This window comes from Hypomesus transpacificus, chromosome 11 (genome assembly GCF_021917145.1).
Source record: "Hypomesus transpacificus isolate Combined female chromosome 11, fHypTra1, whole genome shotgun sequence".
NCBI lineage: Eukaryota > Metazoa > Chordata > Actinopteri > Osmeriformes > Osmeridae > Hypomesus > Hypomesus transpacificus.
Window position 1 is genome coordinate 3,523,423 of NC_061070.1, and position 17,937 is coordinate 3,541,359.

The 17,937-nt window shown below is 45.9% G+C and overlaps 1 protein-coding gene across 3 annotated transcripts in view; it reads left to right on the forward strand.

Annotated features, from left to right (window-relative positions):
* The window catches only part of wu:fc17b08 (ligand-dependent corepressor), a 34,158-nt gene that overhangs the window by 7,039 nt on the left and 9,182 nt on the right, over positions 1–17,937 (forward strand). For 2 of the 3 annotated variants that reach the window (XM_047029080.1, XM_047029081.1), the window contains exons 2-6: positions 2,367–2,432; positions 7,482–7,561; positions 8,295–8,427; positions 8,692–8,997; positions 9,231–9,327. In XM_047029080.1, coding sequence (XP_046885036.1) covers positions 2,367–2,432; positions 7,482–7,561; positions 8,295–8,427; positions 8,692–8,997; positions 9,231–9,327 — 682 coding nt within the window. Of the gene's footprint in view, positions 1–2,366; positions 2,433–7,481; positions 7,562–8,294; positions 8,428–8,691; positions 8,998–9,230; positions 9,328–10,844; positions 17,243–17,937 lie in introns of those variants that run through there. The other variant, XM_047029082.1, reaches the window with a different exon arrangement.

The following is a 17,937-nucleotide window of genomic DNA, read 5'->3' on the forward strand; positions in this document are numbered from 1 at the left end:
TTGTGTGGGCTTAATGAGACTATGTTGTATAGAATGTAGCCAACATAGAATATAGACTGTATATAGACTGTAGACTGCATATAGACTGTATATGGACTTGGATGCTTGGAACATGTTGACATAGACTGGGGACTGCATACTATACATAATCTGTAGACTGCATGTATATAGATTGTTGTAAACTACATGGACTATAGACTGTACATAGACTGTTGACTGTATACAGGCTGTATAGAGACTGCTTTATAGACAGGAGGTTTAATGGGGGCTTTATAGAGACAGTAGTTTGTATAGAGACTGTAGTAGCCAACATGGCATACAATTTACCATAACAGCTGACAGTGTAGGCTTCACATAAAATGGAGCCTTTTGAAATGCAGTTTTGCAGATAATATACTGGGTGTTACAAAGGAATAATTTCAGCCTCCAATTTTGTAATGGAGGACTGGTTAGTTCTGCAGCTGTGGAACCTTCTATGCTGGGTATGTGGATCCTCCAAATATATAGCACATTTTTCAAACTGCACCACTTTTTAATATTTAAAGCTTCTTGGTTGGCCCCCTTGTGTCAGTACTTGAATCCAGTTGTAGGACTATAGTGGAGGAGGGGTATGATGAAGTAATGTGACTTATGTCCGATGTTATTGTAGGATTGAACCATCCCTACTAGGGATGGGCATAATTAATCGACGATCGATTATCGACCATTAAGAATTTAGTCGATGACATTATTTGTTCATCGATAAAACTAATGCGTGTTCTGTTGCGTAGTGTGAGTCTTGAAAGAATGCAATGGATTTCGCTATGTGGCAGCAAGTAAACATTTTACCAAAATGCCACATATGCCTACTCGGTTACCGGCGAGTTTCCATGTATTTTAAAAAAAGTAAACATGAAGAGTTCACGGCGAAGTGTAGCGTGAGACCATATTGACTAAAACATTACTTTGTTCACTGCCAACACTGCAAAGCTGAGTACAAATACAACTCCTCCACGACTCAAATGATGTACCACTTGAAGAACGTAAATCCGACCCTGGTTAGTGGCGGTGCATCCTGCTCTCGGTGCTAGCACGGAGGAGCTGCGATGCACAACGAGCAGAGAAAATTACCCAACGGATCTGCAAGTCCATCGAGATGGATATGCTACCCTTAAGTATTGTTGAGGGCAAAGGTTTTTATGAAGCTTTGTTAATTAGCCGGGAAAAAAACAAGGGTCAATTGTGTTTGAGCACAGGCTTCTAGCTGCCTCTAGGAGTTACAGAAATAGTTGTTTTTCTTGTAATAGCCACAGATCTCAATGCGGAAACACGCTGTTTTTTCTATTTTCACTGCATTTTAATATAGCCTAGAAATAGTGAATTTTTATATAAAAATGTTAATGATTAATCGAAAATCGATTGTTAATTCTCCCGACGATCGATTAAGACAATTTAGTCGAATGCCCATCCCTAATCCCTACCACAGTCAGTAAGTGTTGCCTCGTATGACGTAACCCTGAACCACACAGCTAGGACCAAAGACCCTCTTACCGTTCTACCAACAGGGACATCCATCAATGGATATCAAATGTAGAGCCATCAGACAGGGTTTGAAATCCTATCAAAGGAATGTGTCTCTGTTGAAGTGACGGGTGGGCGGAGTTTGGGATTTGGTAGGGGACAGCCCATTGGTTGCCACGGGTGGCAGAAAACAATTGAGGGCCGCTGAGCAATTTAAAACGACTTCCTATCGTGACCCCGGTCAAAGCCATATTATGGTTAAGGGGGTGGGGGGTGGGGGGGGGCAGCTATATTCAGGCTCCTTATTTCTCATCAGCCAACCATCTTTCTTCTGACAGGCTCATTTAAGCTCTGCTACATACTAGTACCTCAACTCTGTAGTTGCTCCGGTTGCTTGGCAACTGCAGGACCTAGTGCATGTATTTACTGTTAAAATAAAAGCTGGGGTGAGGGCTGTTAATGTGTGCTTTAACAGGAGTGGAGAGCAGGTGGGGGGGGGGGGTTGAGAATAGGTTTGTGGAGGGGGGTTGTGGAGATTAAAAGGAAAGTCAAAGGATGTAGGTGTTGAATGGGTGGTGCTCAATCACTGCAATGCAGACTAATTGATATACTTTCTTTCAGGGAGCATATTATATTGGGGCCTCTGGGTAGTCAGAAATTGGGCAATCTTGATGAAGAGTCAGTCTTCTTAATGGCACGCACAAAATGGGGGAGGGAATTGGTTCAAATATTTTTCAATTTTTTAAATATTTTTGTTTTTACTAGAAGTGAATTTATTTGGAACAGTGCTTTTTTTGTTTTTTCGAGTGCGAGTGACTACTACTGTTGCTATAGGTGTGTTAATGAGGTGTTTTCCCTCTCCTTAGGTTTTGAGAGCATTCTGGAGGGCTTGTTTGGGCCTGGGCTGGTAGAAGATTTAACATTATTTAAAGGTAAGTCAACATTGTCAAAAAAATCCACAACAGAACCATTTGTCATTATAACTCTGTAATATATGCAAGTAAGTTAGTGTTTCACAACACACACACACACAAAATCAGTTTCTGGATTACAAGTTTATTATTTAGTGAGTCCGCCGCGCGTGTAAGAATTTTAGTAGTGTGGTTTGGACAATGTAGCACCATTGTACCATGCTGTACCCCTCTGCATTCTCCTGTCTCCACAAGGCAGTCCTCTGGCGAGGGAGACAGGGGGCATTGTGCTCATATGAAGTTGGTGTTTTGGCTGGCGCCGGGCCAGACTTAAAGTCTGTACAAATCTTTCAGATATTTTGACAATGCCCCAATGCTACCAAAACAATGGTGAGCTTTATTTGGGTTTTGATGACCTCTTCTACAGAGATGGACCCCTTTTTTTTTTTTCCTTCAATAGGAGCACAATACCCCTCCTTGAGTCACCACCTTACCGCGGTGGAGGGGTTTGCGTGTCCTAGTGATCCTGGAAGCTATGTTGTCGGGGGCTTCATGCCCCTGGTAGGGTCACCCAAGGCAAACAGGTTCCAGGTGAAAGACCAGACAAAGCGTGGCTCAAAAAACCAACCATGAAGAAATACAACAATGGTTCTCAGTTGCCCCTGCCCGGAAGCGGGTCACCGGGGCCCCCCCCTGGAGCCAGGCCCGGGGGTGGGGCTCGATGGCGAGCGCCTGGTGGCCGGGCCTTTTCCCATGGGGCCCGGTCGGGCACAGCCCGAAGAGACAACGTGGGACCCTCTTCCAGTGGGCTCACCATCCGCAGGAGGGGTCATGGGGGTCGGGTGCAGTGTGAGACGGGCGGCGGCCGAAGGCGGGGGCCTTGGCGGTCCGATCCTCGGCTGCAAAAGTTAGCTTTAGGGACGTGGAACGTCACCTCGCTGGCGGGAAAGGAGCCTGAGCTGGTGCGCGAGGTAGAGAGTTTCCGGCTAGATATAGTCGGCCTCGCCTCGACGCACAGCGTGGGCTCCGGAACCAGTCTCCTTGAGAGGGGCTGGACTCTCTTCCACTCTGGAGTTGCCCTTGGTGAGAGGCGTCGAGCTGGGGTGGGAATACTGGTTTCCCCTCGGTTCGGCGCCTGTACATTGGGGTTCACCCCGGTGGACGAGAGGGTAGCCTCCCTCCGCCTTCGGGTGGGGGGACGGGTCCTCACTGTCGTTTGTGCTTATGCACCAAACGGCAGCTCAGAGTACCCACCCTTTTTGGAGTCTCTGGGGGGGGTGCTGGAAAGCGCTCCTCCTGGGGATTCCCTCGTCCTCCTGGGGGACTTCAATGCTCATGTGGGCAATGACAGTGAGACCTGGAGGGGCGTGATTGGGAGGAACGGCCCCCCCGATCTGAACCCGAGTGGTGTTTTGTTGTTGGACTTCTGTGCTAGACACGGTTTGTCCATAACGAACACCATGTTCAAGCATAAGGGTGTCCATATGTGCACCTGGCACCAGGACACCCGAGGTCTCAGTTCGATGATCGACTTTGTAGTCGTGTCATCGGACTTGGGGCCGCATGTCTTGGACACTCGGGTGAGGAGAGGGGCGGAGCTGTCAACTGATCACCACCTGGTGGTGAGTTGGCTTCGATGGTGGGGGAGGACGCCGGTCAGGCCTGGCAGGCCCAAACGTAATGTGAGGGTCTGCTGGGAACGTCTGGCGGAACCCTCTGTCAGAAGGAGCTTCAACTCCCACCTCCGGGAGAGCTTCGATCATGTCTCGGGGGGGGCCGGGGACATTGAGTCCGAATGGGCCATGTTCCGGGCCTCCATTGTTGAAGCGGCTGACCGGAGCTGCGGCCGCAGGGCGGTCGGTGCATGTCGCGGCGGTAACCCTCGGACCCGGTGGTGGACTCCGGAGGTGAGGGATGCCGTCAAGCTGAAGAAGGAGGCCTATCGGACTTTATTGGCTGGTAGGACTCCAGAGGCAGCTGATGTGTACCGGCAGGCCAAGCGGAACGCGGCTTTGGCGGTCGCGGAGGCAAAAACCCGGGCATGGGAGGAGTTCGGCGAGGCCATGGAGAATGACTTCCGAACGGCTTCAAAAAGGTTCTGGACCACCATCCGGCGGCTCAGGAGGGGGAAGCAGTGCTCTGTCAACACTGTATACGGTGGGGATGGTGCGCTGCTGACCTCGACGGGGGACGTCCTGGATCGGTGGAAGGAATACTTCGAAGACCTCCTTAATTCCACCAACACGCTTTCCGACGTGGAGGCAGAGTCTGGGGACATCGGGGGGGGCCCTTCTATCTCTGGGGCTGAGGTCGCCGAGGTGGTTGAAAAGCTCCGCGGTGGCAGGGCCCCTGGGGTGGATGAGGTCCGCCCGGAGTTCCTTAAGGCTCTGGATGTTGTAGGGCTGTCTTGGTTGACACGACTCTGCAACATCGCGTGGACATCGGGGACAGTGCCTCTGGACTGGCAGACCGGGGTGGTGGTTCCCCTCTTTAAAAAGGGGGACCGGAGGGTGTGCTCCAACTTTAGGGGGATCACACTCCTCAGCCTCCCTGGGAAAGTCTATTCAGGGGTCCTGGAGAGGAGGGTCCGTCGGATTGTCGAACCTCGGATTCAGGAGGAGCAATGTGGTTTTCGTCCTGGCCGTGGAACAGTGGACCAGCTTTATACCCTCCGCGGAGTCCTGGAGGGTACATGGGAGTTCGCCCAACCAGTCTACACATGTTTTGTGGATTTGGAAAAGGCGTTCGACCGTGTCCCTCGGGGGCTCATGTGGGGGGTGCTCCGAGAGTACGGGGTACCGGATTTCCTGATCGGGGCTGTCCGGTCCCTGTACGACCGGTGCCAGAGTTTGGTCCGCATTGCCGGTAGTAAGTCGAACTTGTTTCCGGTGAGGGTTGGACTCCGCCAGGGCTGCCCTATGTCACCGATTCTGTTCATTACCTATATGGACAGAATTTCTAGGCGCAGCCAGGGTGTTGAGGGGGTCCGGTTTGGTGACCTCAGGATCGGGTCGCTGCTTTTTGCGGATGATGTGGTCCTGTTGGCTTCATCGGGCCGTGACCTTCAGCTCTCACTGGAGCGGTTCGCAACCGAATGTGAAGCGGCTGGGATGCGAATCAGCACCTCCAAATCTGAGGCCATGGTAATCGACCGGAAAAGGGTGGAGTGCCATCTCCGGGTCGGGGAGGAGATCCTGAACCAAGCGGAGGAGTTCAAGTATCTCGGGGTCTTGTTCACGAGTGAGGGAAGAATGGAGCGCGAGGTCGACAGGCGGATCGGTGCGGCGTCCGCAGTGATGCGGGCTCTGCATCGGTCCGTCGTGGTGAAGAAGGAGCTGAGTCGAAAGGCGAAGCTCTCTATTTACCAGTCGATCTACGTTCCTACCCTCACCTATGGTCACGAACTATGGGTAGTGACCGAAAGAACGAGATCGCGAATACAAGCGGCCGAAATGAGCTTTCTCCGTAGGGTGTCCGGGCTCTCCCTTAGAGATAGGGTGAGAAGCTCGGTCATCCGGGAGGGGCTCAGAGTAGAACCGCTGCTCCTCCGCGTCGAGAGGAGCCAGCTGAGGTGGCTCGGGCATCTGATTAGGATGCCTCCTGGACGCCTCCCTGGTGAGGTGTTCCGGGCACGTCCCACTGGGAAGAGGCCCCGGGGAAGACCCAGGACACGCTGGAGGGACTATGTCTCTCAGCTGGCCTGGGAACGCCTTGGGGTCCCCCAGGAAGAGCTGGCGGAAGTGGCCGGGGGGAGGGAAGTCTGGGCCTCCCTGCTTAGGTCGCTGCCCCCGCGACCCGATCCCCGGACAAGCGGCAGATGACGACGACGACGACGAGGAGCACAATACCAATTGTTTTTTGTTGTTGTTTACAACAGGACAATTCGAGCCATCAAACCAGTTGCAGAGACGATCATTAGAGATGGCATCATATAATAACACACTGTGTAGTTCCTAGTCAAGTCTATAAAACTGGCTACGGGTCCCTACCATAATGTTGCTACAAGGAATCAGAAGCAACCCCCCAAAAATACATTCCTAAAGGAGGAAAACAACTTTTGAATACCTCTATTCAGTAAGACTGCCTTATGATGAAATGATGGAAATAAAAGGAATTCCAGTGTGTGCTTCATCTTATCACAGTGTCATTGTGTTTGGGCAATTACCATTTCTAAATAACCTATGAAAAGCGTATTCAATCTTCGTATCTGCAATCTTATCTGCAATCTGCTTATTCAACATTCCTACTAAGATGCCTTTGACTGCATTTGTTTGCGTAGTCCTTTTGAACTACCTAAGGTCTTTCACCGTATTGTGCAGTTCTCAATTAAAGTTGTTTTTAGCTGAAGGTTAACCCGGTGCACATACATTACCATGGCAACCGCTCATGCCACATGTATGCTGGAGCTGAAAAAAGGAATAAAGAAAAGTGTTTTTCATAACGATTAGTCCGGAAGTCTCTCATTCTTAATTGGAATGTGAAGTTCATTGGTCAAATCAACATGTGTCCATATTTTCTTCTTGTCGCTATATTTATACACTTTCGCAAAAGTTTTTATTTAACAACATATGCTCCCATCTTTCTATGAAGGATATCATTCGTAGCTTGAGAATATTAAAGTGTTTCCGTGCTTTATCTCTATATATACATGCTTGTTCCAGAAAGCTATTCAGCCCATGTTATTTGGCCATGGCCAGCCAAATTGCAAGCTAGCTAACTGGAAATAGACACTCTGGGTCTACGAACTATTTGATCTGATTGGAGATTACACTCGCTGTGTCTTGTGCATTCTCATCAAGTTTCAGTGTCCAATCAGACACACATTCTCATATGGTGTAGGCTCCTCTTCACATAAGACAGGGCGGTTTGAGTCTGGCAAAAAATAACTGATTGCACCATTTACAATACCATTGATCCAGATGTCTGGGATTTTTTTGTGAGGTTTCAGAATATGATGTCTTCATTGTGTTAGTGGTTTAGTTTTATTTTTATATTTATTTTGTTATTTTATTATTTTATCACTGTGTACCATTCCTCATCTGAACTGTCCTCTTTCTTTTGGATCTACAGATTGTGAGCCTGAAGGGGTGTCAGATTGGTCATTTCATGAAAACTGTCTGTTCTGCTGTTTAAGACGAGAGAAAGTGAAGGTAGTGTCTCTTTTCCCTCCTGTACTTCTCTCTGGAATCTGTGTCCCCACCATCTCACCTTTCACCATTCAGCATTGCATGCTACAAGCACCACAAAAAAAACACACAAAAGCCAGGAGTCTTATCTTTCCGTTGGCAAAGACTGTTTGAATGAATGGTGCAAGGGTGAAACTGAATCATTCACAAATCCCTTTGCAACAGTCTGCGTTCGAAAACTGCCTTTTCCTTGTAAAAACAACCAAAAGAACATTTGGATTCAAAGAGCATTCTAATGGATGTCAACCAGAGAGCAGCTCTGCTGCACATTCCCTAGCAACTGCCCTGATTCATTGAGATGGATCATTTTGCCGACCGAAGCTTTTCCGTTTGTGACGGAAGATTAGAAGAAGGAACTTCCCTGTTCTGTTCTCTTCCGCCCATTGGCTTACTGCTCCTCGCTAACCCATGAAAGTCACCCCTTAGCTTGCCCTGTGTCAAATCTGTCACGTTCGTTTTCATAAGCCATATAGGACTTTTTCTTCCTCATCCTTTTCTTTGTTTTTGCACCAGAAATAATATTGCCACTCCTAAATGTTGAGATGCAAAATCTTGAAACTCATCTTAAGCGAACACTGGTTTTATACGTCTGTCAGTGTTGACACCATTCATCCAGCTGAAATTTTTCATTTCCTGTGATTGTTCCAGAGTGCCAAATGACCCTCTTTTTATTTGTTTGCTTTTTGTGATACCCCAGGAGCATCTGGTTGGCCTTAGCAGCCAGGAGCCAGACAGTGAGTCCAAACCTCTCCTAGGAAAGGAGCAGACCAAAATCACCAGACTTGAGAAGCAAGCAGAAGAGTTCCTCACTGCAGTCCTCTACAAAAAAGGTACTTCAACTGTCCCAATGGAAGACTTCCTTACGATTCCACTTCCGTAGGAGTGTCTTCAAACAGTTGGTAGATAACAATCCCACATTGTATGGACACAGTATACGATGGATCTCTCCATAAAGAGTCTTCTTCTGCAATGTCTTAAAATCTCAGTCCAAGTCTGTGCTGGGAATTTGTGGAGCTGCAGGCCACCGATGTGGGAGATGTTGTGGGAGATGTTGTGGGAGATGTTTACCATGTCTTTGTGGTTCCCTCCCCCAGATGTCCCTAGCTTCTCGGACCCGCACATTCCAGTAGTTGCTCGGGAGATCATGCAGCGAATGATTCGCCAGTTTGCTGCCGAATATACCTCAAAAACCAGCTCCTCTCAGGACAGCCCCCAGCCCACCACAGACCAAAGCCTGCCGCGCCCTCCCTCGGCGGTGCCCCCTGCTGTCAGCCCCGGGGTTACTGCAGCTGCCTCTGCACACGACCAGAACCCCGTCCTCAGCAAGCTCCTCATGGCCGACCAGGACTCTCCGCTTGACCTGACCATCAAGAAGCCTCCGGCCGACACCAGGGAACAAGGTGACCACGGGGTCCTGGATAGACTGGCGCGTGTCACACGAGCCCTGGCCCTGAACCATTAGTAGCAGAAAGACTCGCCTCACCAGTTGGTTTGGTCCTTAGTCTTTCTTAATGTACTGCCATTCCGTTAGAATAAAACGGTTATGAATTACACTTCTACTCCTGTTCCTGTTTGCCTCTTGTACCGACCCATGTTGATCTAAGATCCCTGACCCCACCTCTCTTCTTCCCAGATGGAGTCCTGGACCTGTCCCTCAAGAAGGGCCAGAACTGGACCAGCCCTCACGTCCGCAGCCCTCCCCTCTCCCAGGCCACACCCACTCTCAGAGGGTAAGAGCAACCTGTGTGTGTGTGTGTGTGTCTGTTTGTGTGTGTGTGTGATGGTAGGGATGGTCTCATAGGGACTCCATGAAGGACCACCTACCTGCTAAAGCCGACATCATATATTCTGGTGGGGATGTTGAGTGTGAACAGGAATAGTCCCCCCTTTCATGCACATATTCACACTGTGTTTAAAAAAACATGCGTTTTCTATCAATTGGCAAGTAGGACCAGCAGATTCCACTGAAAACATGGATTTGTTGACGAGGTCCGTTAACTTTGATAGCCTTGTGTTTTCCCCTAGCAGTATTATACACTATGGCATAGATGTTAGTTAGTTTTAAGCGGTGCATGCATGAAACGAAATTGCGATTTTTTTCATAAATTAAGCATCAGTTGCCCGCTCAAGCTTCTGTTCACTAGCAGAGAGCAAAGCTCTGGGAAGACGTGCCGATCTGAAGCGATTTCAATCTCCAGCCCAGCGAGCCTGCGCTGGATTTGATCTGGCTCTCGGCAGCACGTCCAATGATGCCGTCTTCTGGTGTCTGCTCCTCCTGCCTGATCTTTGATCTAGGGTTTCAAAGAGAGCGCCCAGATGAAAACGGATCCCGTCAGGCCACTGGGAATATTTAGAAAAATGCTTAGAGCGGACTTCAATCCTAATGATATTGACTTACACCATGCTAGGTCTACGCCCCACCGTGGTTTGTTCCTTGGCTCCGTTTGATTACTCCCTTCATTCCTGCTCCTGTACTTGATCACTGCTCCGCTTATCAATTCCGATGGTTGTTTGGTTAATGAGATTTCCACAATCCCAGTTAACAATCCCAATGATGGTCTTATCTCACAAAGCTGTGCACTCTTTGGGCGCATTGCCTGTTGGGGTTTTCAACTCACACAGTCAGCCTGCATTTAATGGGGTTTCCCATCAAAGTATCAGCATCCATGACGGTTTAGTTTATATGGTGATTTACAGATCTTTGCATAACATCTGAAGACACAACATCCATCCCATCTGTGCTGGCTTACTCTTTTATTGCTGTGCTTGTTTAGTGGTAACGTCACTCGCCCAAAATCAACCAAGGGCTCCAGTTTAGAATCATTTGGTGCCACAGTCACTGTGCCCTGCTCAGGTATTTTACGCTAGACTGCTTTACTGCATCAACCACAGGGGGATGGTTATCGCTCTTTTTCCTATATTTTCTTTTTTTTCTTTTCCTTTCGTTGCCCTGGATATTATTTCATTATTGTTTTTGTTTTTTTACTGTTATGTTGACTCGCAATTTGTAAAAGAAATGACAATCCCAAAGTCAAGAATAAACTAATGACCAAACACAAGCCTTTTCGTTCTCAAAAGCAGCCCACACAAACACACAGATATTTAAGTCAAGCGATAAAGTGATGTTACCCGAGCAAGGCCATCTAATAAAGGAGTGGCCAACATTCTCCCCTCCCCAACCCATCCTCCCTTAGAAAGAGAGACTGTGCAAGCTCTGCTTACACCCAATTTCCTTCCATCCAATCAGGCGATCCTTGAGAGCTGACGGACAGGCCGGGCTGCCTATGAGGAGCCTGCAGGATGGAAGGAGGAGGGAGAATATCGGCCACTCCGCCCCTCTTAAGCCCATCCCGTCTCTCGCTCACTCGCTGCACATCACACGGGAGGTCAGTCAGCCCCAGGACTGCGATGAGGACACTCCTCCCAACCTCGGCCACAACCACACCTCCAGACTGCCCGACCTCCTGCCCTTGCTCTCCAGAAACGGCTCTGCATGGGGCCCTAAGACTCAGTTCGGCGCCCTCCTCAAACTCAGGGCCAACGGAGGGGCCGGCGACCACATCAAAGACCTGCCCAGCCTTTTGGAGGCCGCTGGGCTCTTCACAAAGTCCCCTTCCTTTGGCAAGGGACTCCTTCAGGAGGGCGGCAGAGATCGGGGTCTCTCCCTGTCCCACTCCCCGCCCGTCGACCTCAAGATCCCCCAGGTGCGAGACCTCTCGTGGGGCTCCTTTGCCTCCGAGTCGCCCAACTACCCACACTGTGACCACAGCCTCGGAAAGAGGCTGCGCTCCATCCTCCCCAAGCACGGCCGCAGGGGCAGCAACGGAGGCCTGGACAGCCTGGCAGGAGAGAGTGAGTTCTGGGCACTAGACACCGAGCGTCAGGCCTCTGGAGGAGGAGGAGGGGCCCCGTATCCCACCTCGGACCCGGAAGCCGACCTGGGCTCCAAACAGCCGCGGAAGAAGAGAGGGCGCTACCGCCAGTACAACACGGAGCTACTGGAGGAGGCCATCGGCGTGGTGATGGGCGGGAAGATGAGCGTGTCCAAGGCCCAGACGGTGTATGGGATCCCTCACAGTACCCTGGAGTACAAGGTCAAGGAGCGCCTGGGCACCCTGAAACACCCCCCCAAGAAGAAACTGAAGCTGATGAGCCGCACGGAGGAGCCAGAGGGGATGGAGGCCCCAGAGAGCCAGGAGGGGGCCTTTCCGGAAGGGGCCTGTCAGGACTCTCAGCTCTCCGTATCTGAGGATGGGGAGCCTGTGTCCTCAGAGAACAGGAGGGAGCCTCTGAACATGGGCCTCTCGTCAGACGAGTGAAGTTACACGATGAAACAATGCAGTACTCTTGATGATGATGATGATGATGATGATGATGATGATGATGATGATGATAACGTGACGTGGTTGTGTTTAAGCTGAGATGTGGGTAACTAGTTGCATTTGCCATACAGTGGGAGTAGAAGAGCCGTCTATACAGTACACATAACTAGTTTGTGTACAATGCTGATTTGTTCGAAAAGCACTTGTATCTACGTAGTCATGGATCACTTATTTGACCTATTAATCCCAGGTCGTTAATTAGAGTAAAGTCTACTGTAAGTAGCGGTTCTTGTCTGGGACACTCAATAGTCAGCACTCCTTTTTGCCCTAAAAAGAGTTTGAATGCACTCCTTAAAGAGATATTCCCTTGTTGTAATGAACAATCTTATGATGAAATTGACCAGTAATAACTTGTGATGATATTGCTGTCCTGACTCGCCTGCTCACCCAACACTGCGCTAGTCGAGCCAATGCACATTTCCCTCTGAATCTGCATTCTATCGATCGAATTAGTGCATATGAAAATGCCAAGCCCGTCTACATACCGTGCAATTCAAATTGGAGCAAAGCAAAATGCAAAGTTTTTGGAAACGGCGCCCCGTTCTGTCCTTGATCTGAGCCTCTTTCTCTTCATGCCTCCTGAACAGCCCTGTGAATAATCAGCTGATTCAGAAGTTCTCCTGGGCGCCACGGAACGGTCCAGAAGTGTGTCACTGCTTCTTCTGTGAGATGATGATGCAAACGCTTGATTGATAGAGAACTCTTTTCCTGTCACTGTCTTGGCAAATGCGCTTTTGTGGACTGAAATTGATCAAACCGCTACAAGTACGTGTTGAACTTTTGAAAGGAGGTATGCAACTTCTTTCCTGTGAATATCTTGTGTTTATTTTATACCTTTTTGTTTGTCTATTGGGATAACAATAACGACAACTTTTCCTGTCCGGAATTTCATCTCCCTCTCTATTGAACAACTAAACCTCAGAGCTACTTTCCAAAAGCACGGCAGATTATGTAACACTCTGAAATGTACCGCTTTGCTGCGTAGTTTGAATAGCTCGACCCCCCCCCCCCCCCCCCCCCCCCCCCTGTTCACTTGTAGCCTTCATAACTCAGGATGGGCTGCAGTATTTGTCAGTTAACAAGTCCATGTTTCTATCAGAAATGTATGTACTTTACTATGTTAGATATCTTTACACACACAGACATACCTCATACCTAACATGTCCGTGCCTCTTGTTGTCTTCTGTGAAAGAGAGGAAAATATTTCATCCTCATAACTTTTTGAAGGGACTCAAAACTTACATCGGCTGACAAATATGCACACCCTACTGTGTCAGGTGTTTCACAACTACCTTAACCAGTGTCAGTAGCGCTCTACTAGTGCCAGTTCAAAGCCTTGTGACATTTCAAATCTGTGTGGCTCTACCGTCGGCACAAACAAACACGTAGAGTCAGGTAGGATTACCTCTGGGATAACTTCTTAAAGACGAGAGACGGGAACATTTTTAATTTAAAACAATTTCCTTTTTTTTGATTAAGCATGATTTCAATATTTCCTCATTGAAAGATGTCCTATTTTTACATATGATTTTCATCTCATATGTTGCTACAGTATATCAATGCAGTGAAACCATGACCGACAACGTTGTAAACCAGGTTATCACCACGTGGCATATTTAGCACCACCTGTGTGTACATGCTACCAACACTATCAACAGTTATACCTCAGGACATTCCAGAATGTGGGATCATGATGCTTCAGTGATCCTTGTATCAGGTGACCATACAACTCAAAATGTATTTTTATTTTATTATTGTTCTTGCAGTACTTTTAAAGCAAATAGTAATGTTCCAAACTAATTTCAAATGGGACCCAAGAAGTCCTTTTATTTGAGGGCTGAATCCTGACTGTTGGTACCGATGGACTATGGTGGTACCTTGCATAGTATATGTTTTTAGTGTCACCATTTGCATCAAACCTATAGATACCATGGATAAGGCTATTTTAGCACAAATCTTTTATCCAAAGCGACTTATTGTTAAAACATGTTTATCTGACTCATGCAAGAATCAGGCAGGCTATTGGAAACCTGTGTTGGGTACCGTTTTGTAGGGATTTTGAAAGTAGTTGTTTGTGGATAACCTTCAGTTAACGCGCAAAAGATAACCTGGATGAGAGGTTCTCCAGTTAAGACCAGCCACAGGCATGCCGTCAGTTGTATTGCATGGTTAGTAGAAACATTTGTTTAACAAAAGTGTGACGAGTCAGTGAAATGTGCACATTTCTGTTGCAAAATACTACAGTATAGGTTTTCTGAGATTCTTGGAAGTCCCGTTTCTTTTACCAGAAGAACGACTAATGCGTTTAAACTTAATATCAATCTCTCTTTTTTTTTGATGTTCAACATTTCAGTTAACTTGCAGACCATGATCTAAAAGGGGTTTAATATTCCTCAATGTAGCTACTCAGTAGATGGCAAGAACATTAATTGGTATGTTGTCTGAGACAAATGTAAAAGATGGCACAGAGTGGGAATGAGTTCTGACAGTTTTGTCTGTGAAAAAATTCAGTCATACGGTTTTTTCAGTGTCACCATGACAATCATGCTGTATAACATAGCATTGCCTTCCCATTCATAAACTAACATTGTTTAATCAAATTAGGTTCCGTCAACGCTATGCTTTAGAACCAGGAGCATCGTTTTTAATCAAAGGTGACCAAATGGCACAGGGCTTCTTCTCCAGATTCTCAACCTTTATTATTTAATTTGATTTTCTGTCACCAATACAGCAATTTTATGTAAATTCAACAAAGGAGACACTTTATCATGAAAAAAAAGACAAGAATGACCGTAGCAAATCTGTTGGTTTACTACCTCAGCTCTTGAAAATGAAATTGTATTTAGTTGTTTAGGACCTACTTTGTTGTATGTAGCAGCTCTGTGTACTCATTGGCAAGCCAAGAGACATGACCAAAAGCTTTTTTGAAGTATAATTATGATGGCAAAAATGGCATATAGAATATGGTCTAAGATTTGTTTTCTTGCTGCTAAACGCTTACTACCATAGCAAGGCCATATGATATGGAAATAATTGAGTTTATAGCCAATATTGTTGTCTAAGCTAAGACTGCAAGAGAGACTACTGAAAATGAAACACTGGAATTTTTTGAAACAGTATGTGAATATGTTTAAACATTTCATTCACACTTGATGCTTAAATTTTTTTAAATATGGAGTTCATGTTTTATCGTGTTGCAGGCCTTTTGGTTGTCGTTGCAGTAAGTTCATTGAGTGTGTTGGGAAATAGTTTTTGATTTGTTTAAAACCCCTCATGGAATTTCTTCTGTCAAGCATTTCAAAATGTCAAAGCTTTTAAAGTTTATAATCTTTATTGACCATAGGGACAGTATTTAAGGACAGAGCATTTCTTCTGTCACTTAAGCAGCCCTGAATGTACATAGCTTATACACCAATTCCAAAAAATCTATACAAATACCACTGATGTTAATATATACCACACATATATACAAATAATTATATTGCTAATTCTACGTAGTAGAATCACATCAGAATAGCTGCAGGAGATGCTTTATTAATTTAAATTGTAAAGTCTTACTGGCGAGTCTTTACTTCACTAAATCATTTTATCTTGCTTTGTCTTGACTCAGTTTTGATGAGGATTTGATATTTATTTATGGTTCAATGTGCCGCTGTCTTCAGAAAGGACTGTGAATATTGACAGTGTGTGTTCTGTAAATATGCTGCATCCTCGTGTGGTGCACCGGAGGGACTGTTAAAGTTATACAGACAATATGATTCATGCTTAAAGGCACCATGTTTAAACTACTGAGAGTGCACTTCTCTTAGCGGAGAAAGAAAAAAATAAACTTTTAAAGTGCTTACATTTAGAAGCATAACTTTTTTTTTTTTTTTTCATATTTACAACATGTATAAATGAATGAAATATTGGTGTATTTTGCATGAGGATTGAAGGCAACACTTGTCTTGTTTTTGGACAACTTGAAATGTAAGGTGAAATTGATTAAGCCTTTTAACTGAAGGGTTTATGGCAAAGTGTATGCAATGTATATTTATGTCACCTAGACTGAGGCTTGACATTCTCAGTCATTGAGCCATAGCCCACACTATGACTCCATAAACATGTATGATTGATACTCAGAATTCTTAATATTTGTAATTGCCCATCCCCCAGTCCTGTTCACCCACCCAATGTATAATTAGGTAAAAGTGTGGTGTACCTTTGCAGGGATGTAGTGGTGGGATAAGAGATGGACAAGTTGTTGCCCGGTCTGGTACACGTCCAAAGTTGGCTGAAGTCATTGAATTGGGCATATGGTCTGGAATGCAGTTTTGGACAATATGTTACTTAAAGGTTGCAGTAATTACCATGTAAATACATGGCAATACCTATTGTAAAACATACTTGCAGGTAAAAAATGCTATGTTTAAGAGTCATTACAAAAGTGTATTGTATGGAGGCGCTGTATGGAGGAGGGGAAGTAAGGGAAGGGGTAAGAATGGAAGGGGTAAATGGATGTTGTAATGGAGCAGTTGAACATTGTGTTAACAAAACAAGATACATTTTAACACTGGCTTACCCCTGAAAAGCCTAACCTCCCTCATACCAAGTTTCTCCTGTCTAATAGCTTTTACTGCTAAACCAATATGAAGTTTGACTACATAGGAGTTTACCTTCAATGTCGTTACTATAGTTATTTTTATGTAGTTACATGGTAGTTCCTTTAACCCTCATTTAAATTGTTGCCCTTTTTTGGAATATGAAAAGCCACTACAACCCAGATGGGTTTCACCCATGTGTAGTCTGTGTCTGTGAACTGTGTCCTTTTTGTTGTCCTGTTATCTTTCCTGCTCTTGTTTATGCTGGTCGGTCCTATTAATCCCCCATCCCACCCCATTGTAAAAAAAAAAATATATAATAACACTCAAGTGTCATTTATCTTGTACATATTCAGATTATTGTGATCAGATCACAATGTTAAAAGTGAAATGGAGAGTGAAAATACCCTCAGGGACTAAACTAATGCCACTCCCTCTTCTTCAGGTACTATCTCTAGACTCAAACTGTCAAAAAGTCAACCAGGGATGTCAATTTACAAAACAATGACAAAGCGGGTCGAAAACCTAGTCGAAGTAAAAAATACTTTACTTCCGTCTTTTTTTGTTTTGTTTTGGAGTTGTTGCTCCATTTTAGAACTACTGTATCTCTCGATTCACAAAATACATTCTCATTTTTTGGCTGGTCACACAAGCCTTCTTTTGATTGTGTGTTACGAGCCAAAAGATACAGTGCCCTCCAAAAGTATTGGAACAGTGAGGCGAATTCCTTTATTTTTGCTGTAGACTGAAAACATTTGGGCTTGACATCAAATAATGAACGTGAGACCAGAGATCAACGTTTCATCTTTTATTTCCAGGTATTTACATCAGGATCTGATGCACAACTAAGAAAATATCACATTTTGTTTGAATCCACCCATTTGTCATGTGAGCAAAAGTATTGGAACAGATATACTTAAAACATATTTAAGTGAATAAGACTTAATATTTAGTTGCAAATCCTTTGCTTTCAATAACTGCAGCAAGTCTGTGACCCATTGACGTCACCAAACTTTTGCATTCTTCCTTTTTGATGCTTTCCCAGGCTTTCACTGCAGCCTCTTTCAGTTGTTGTTTGTTTTGTGGGGTTCCTCCCTTCAGTCTCCTCTTAAGCAGGTAAAATGCATGCTCTATAGGGTTTAAGTCTGGAGATTGACTTGGCCAGTCTAATACCTTCCATTTCTTGCCCCTGATGAACTCCTTTGTTGTTTTGGCAGTGTGTTTTGGGTCGTTATCTTGCTGCATGATGAAGGCTCTGCCAATCAGTTTGGTTGCATCTTTCCTTAAATTGGCAGACAAAATGTTTCTGTACACTTCCGAGGTCATTTTGCTGCTGCCATCATGTGTTACATCCTCAATGAAGATTAATGAGCCCGTC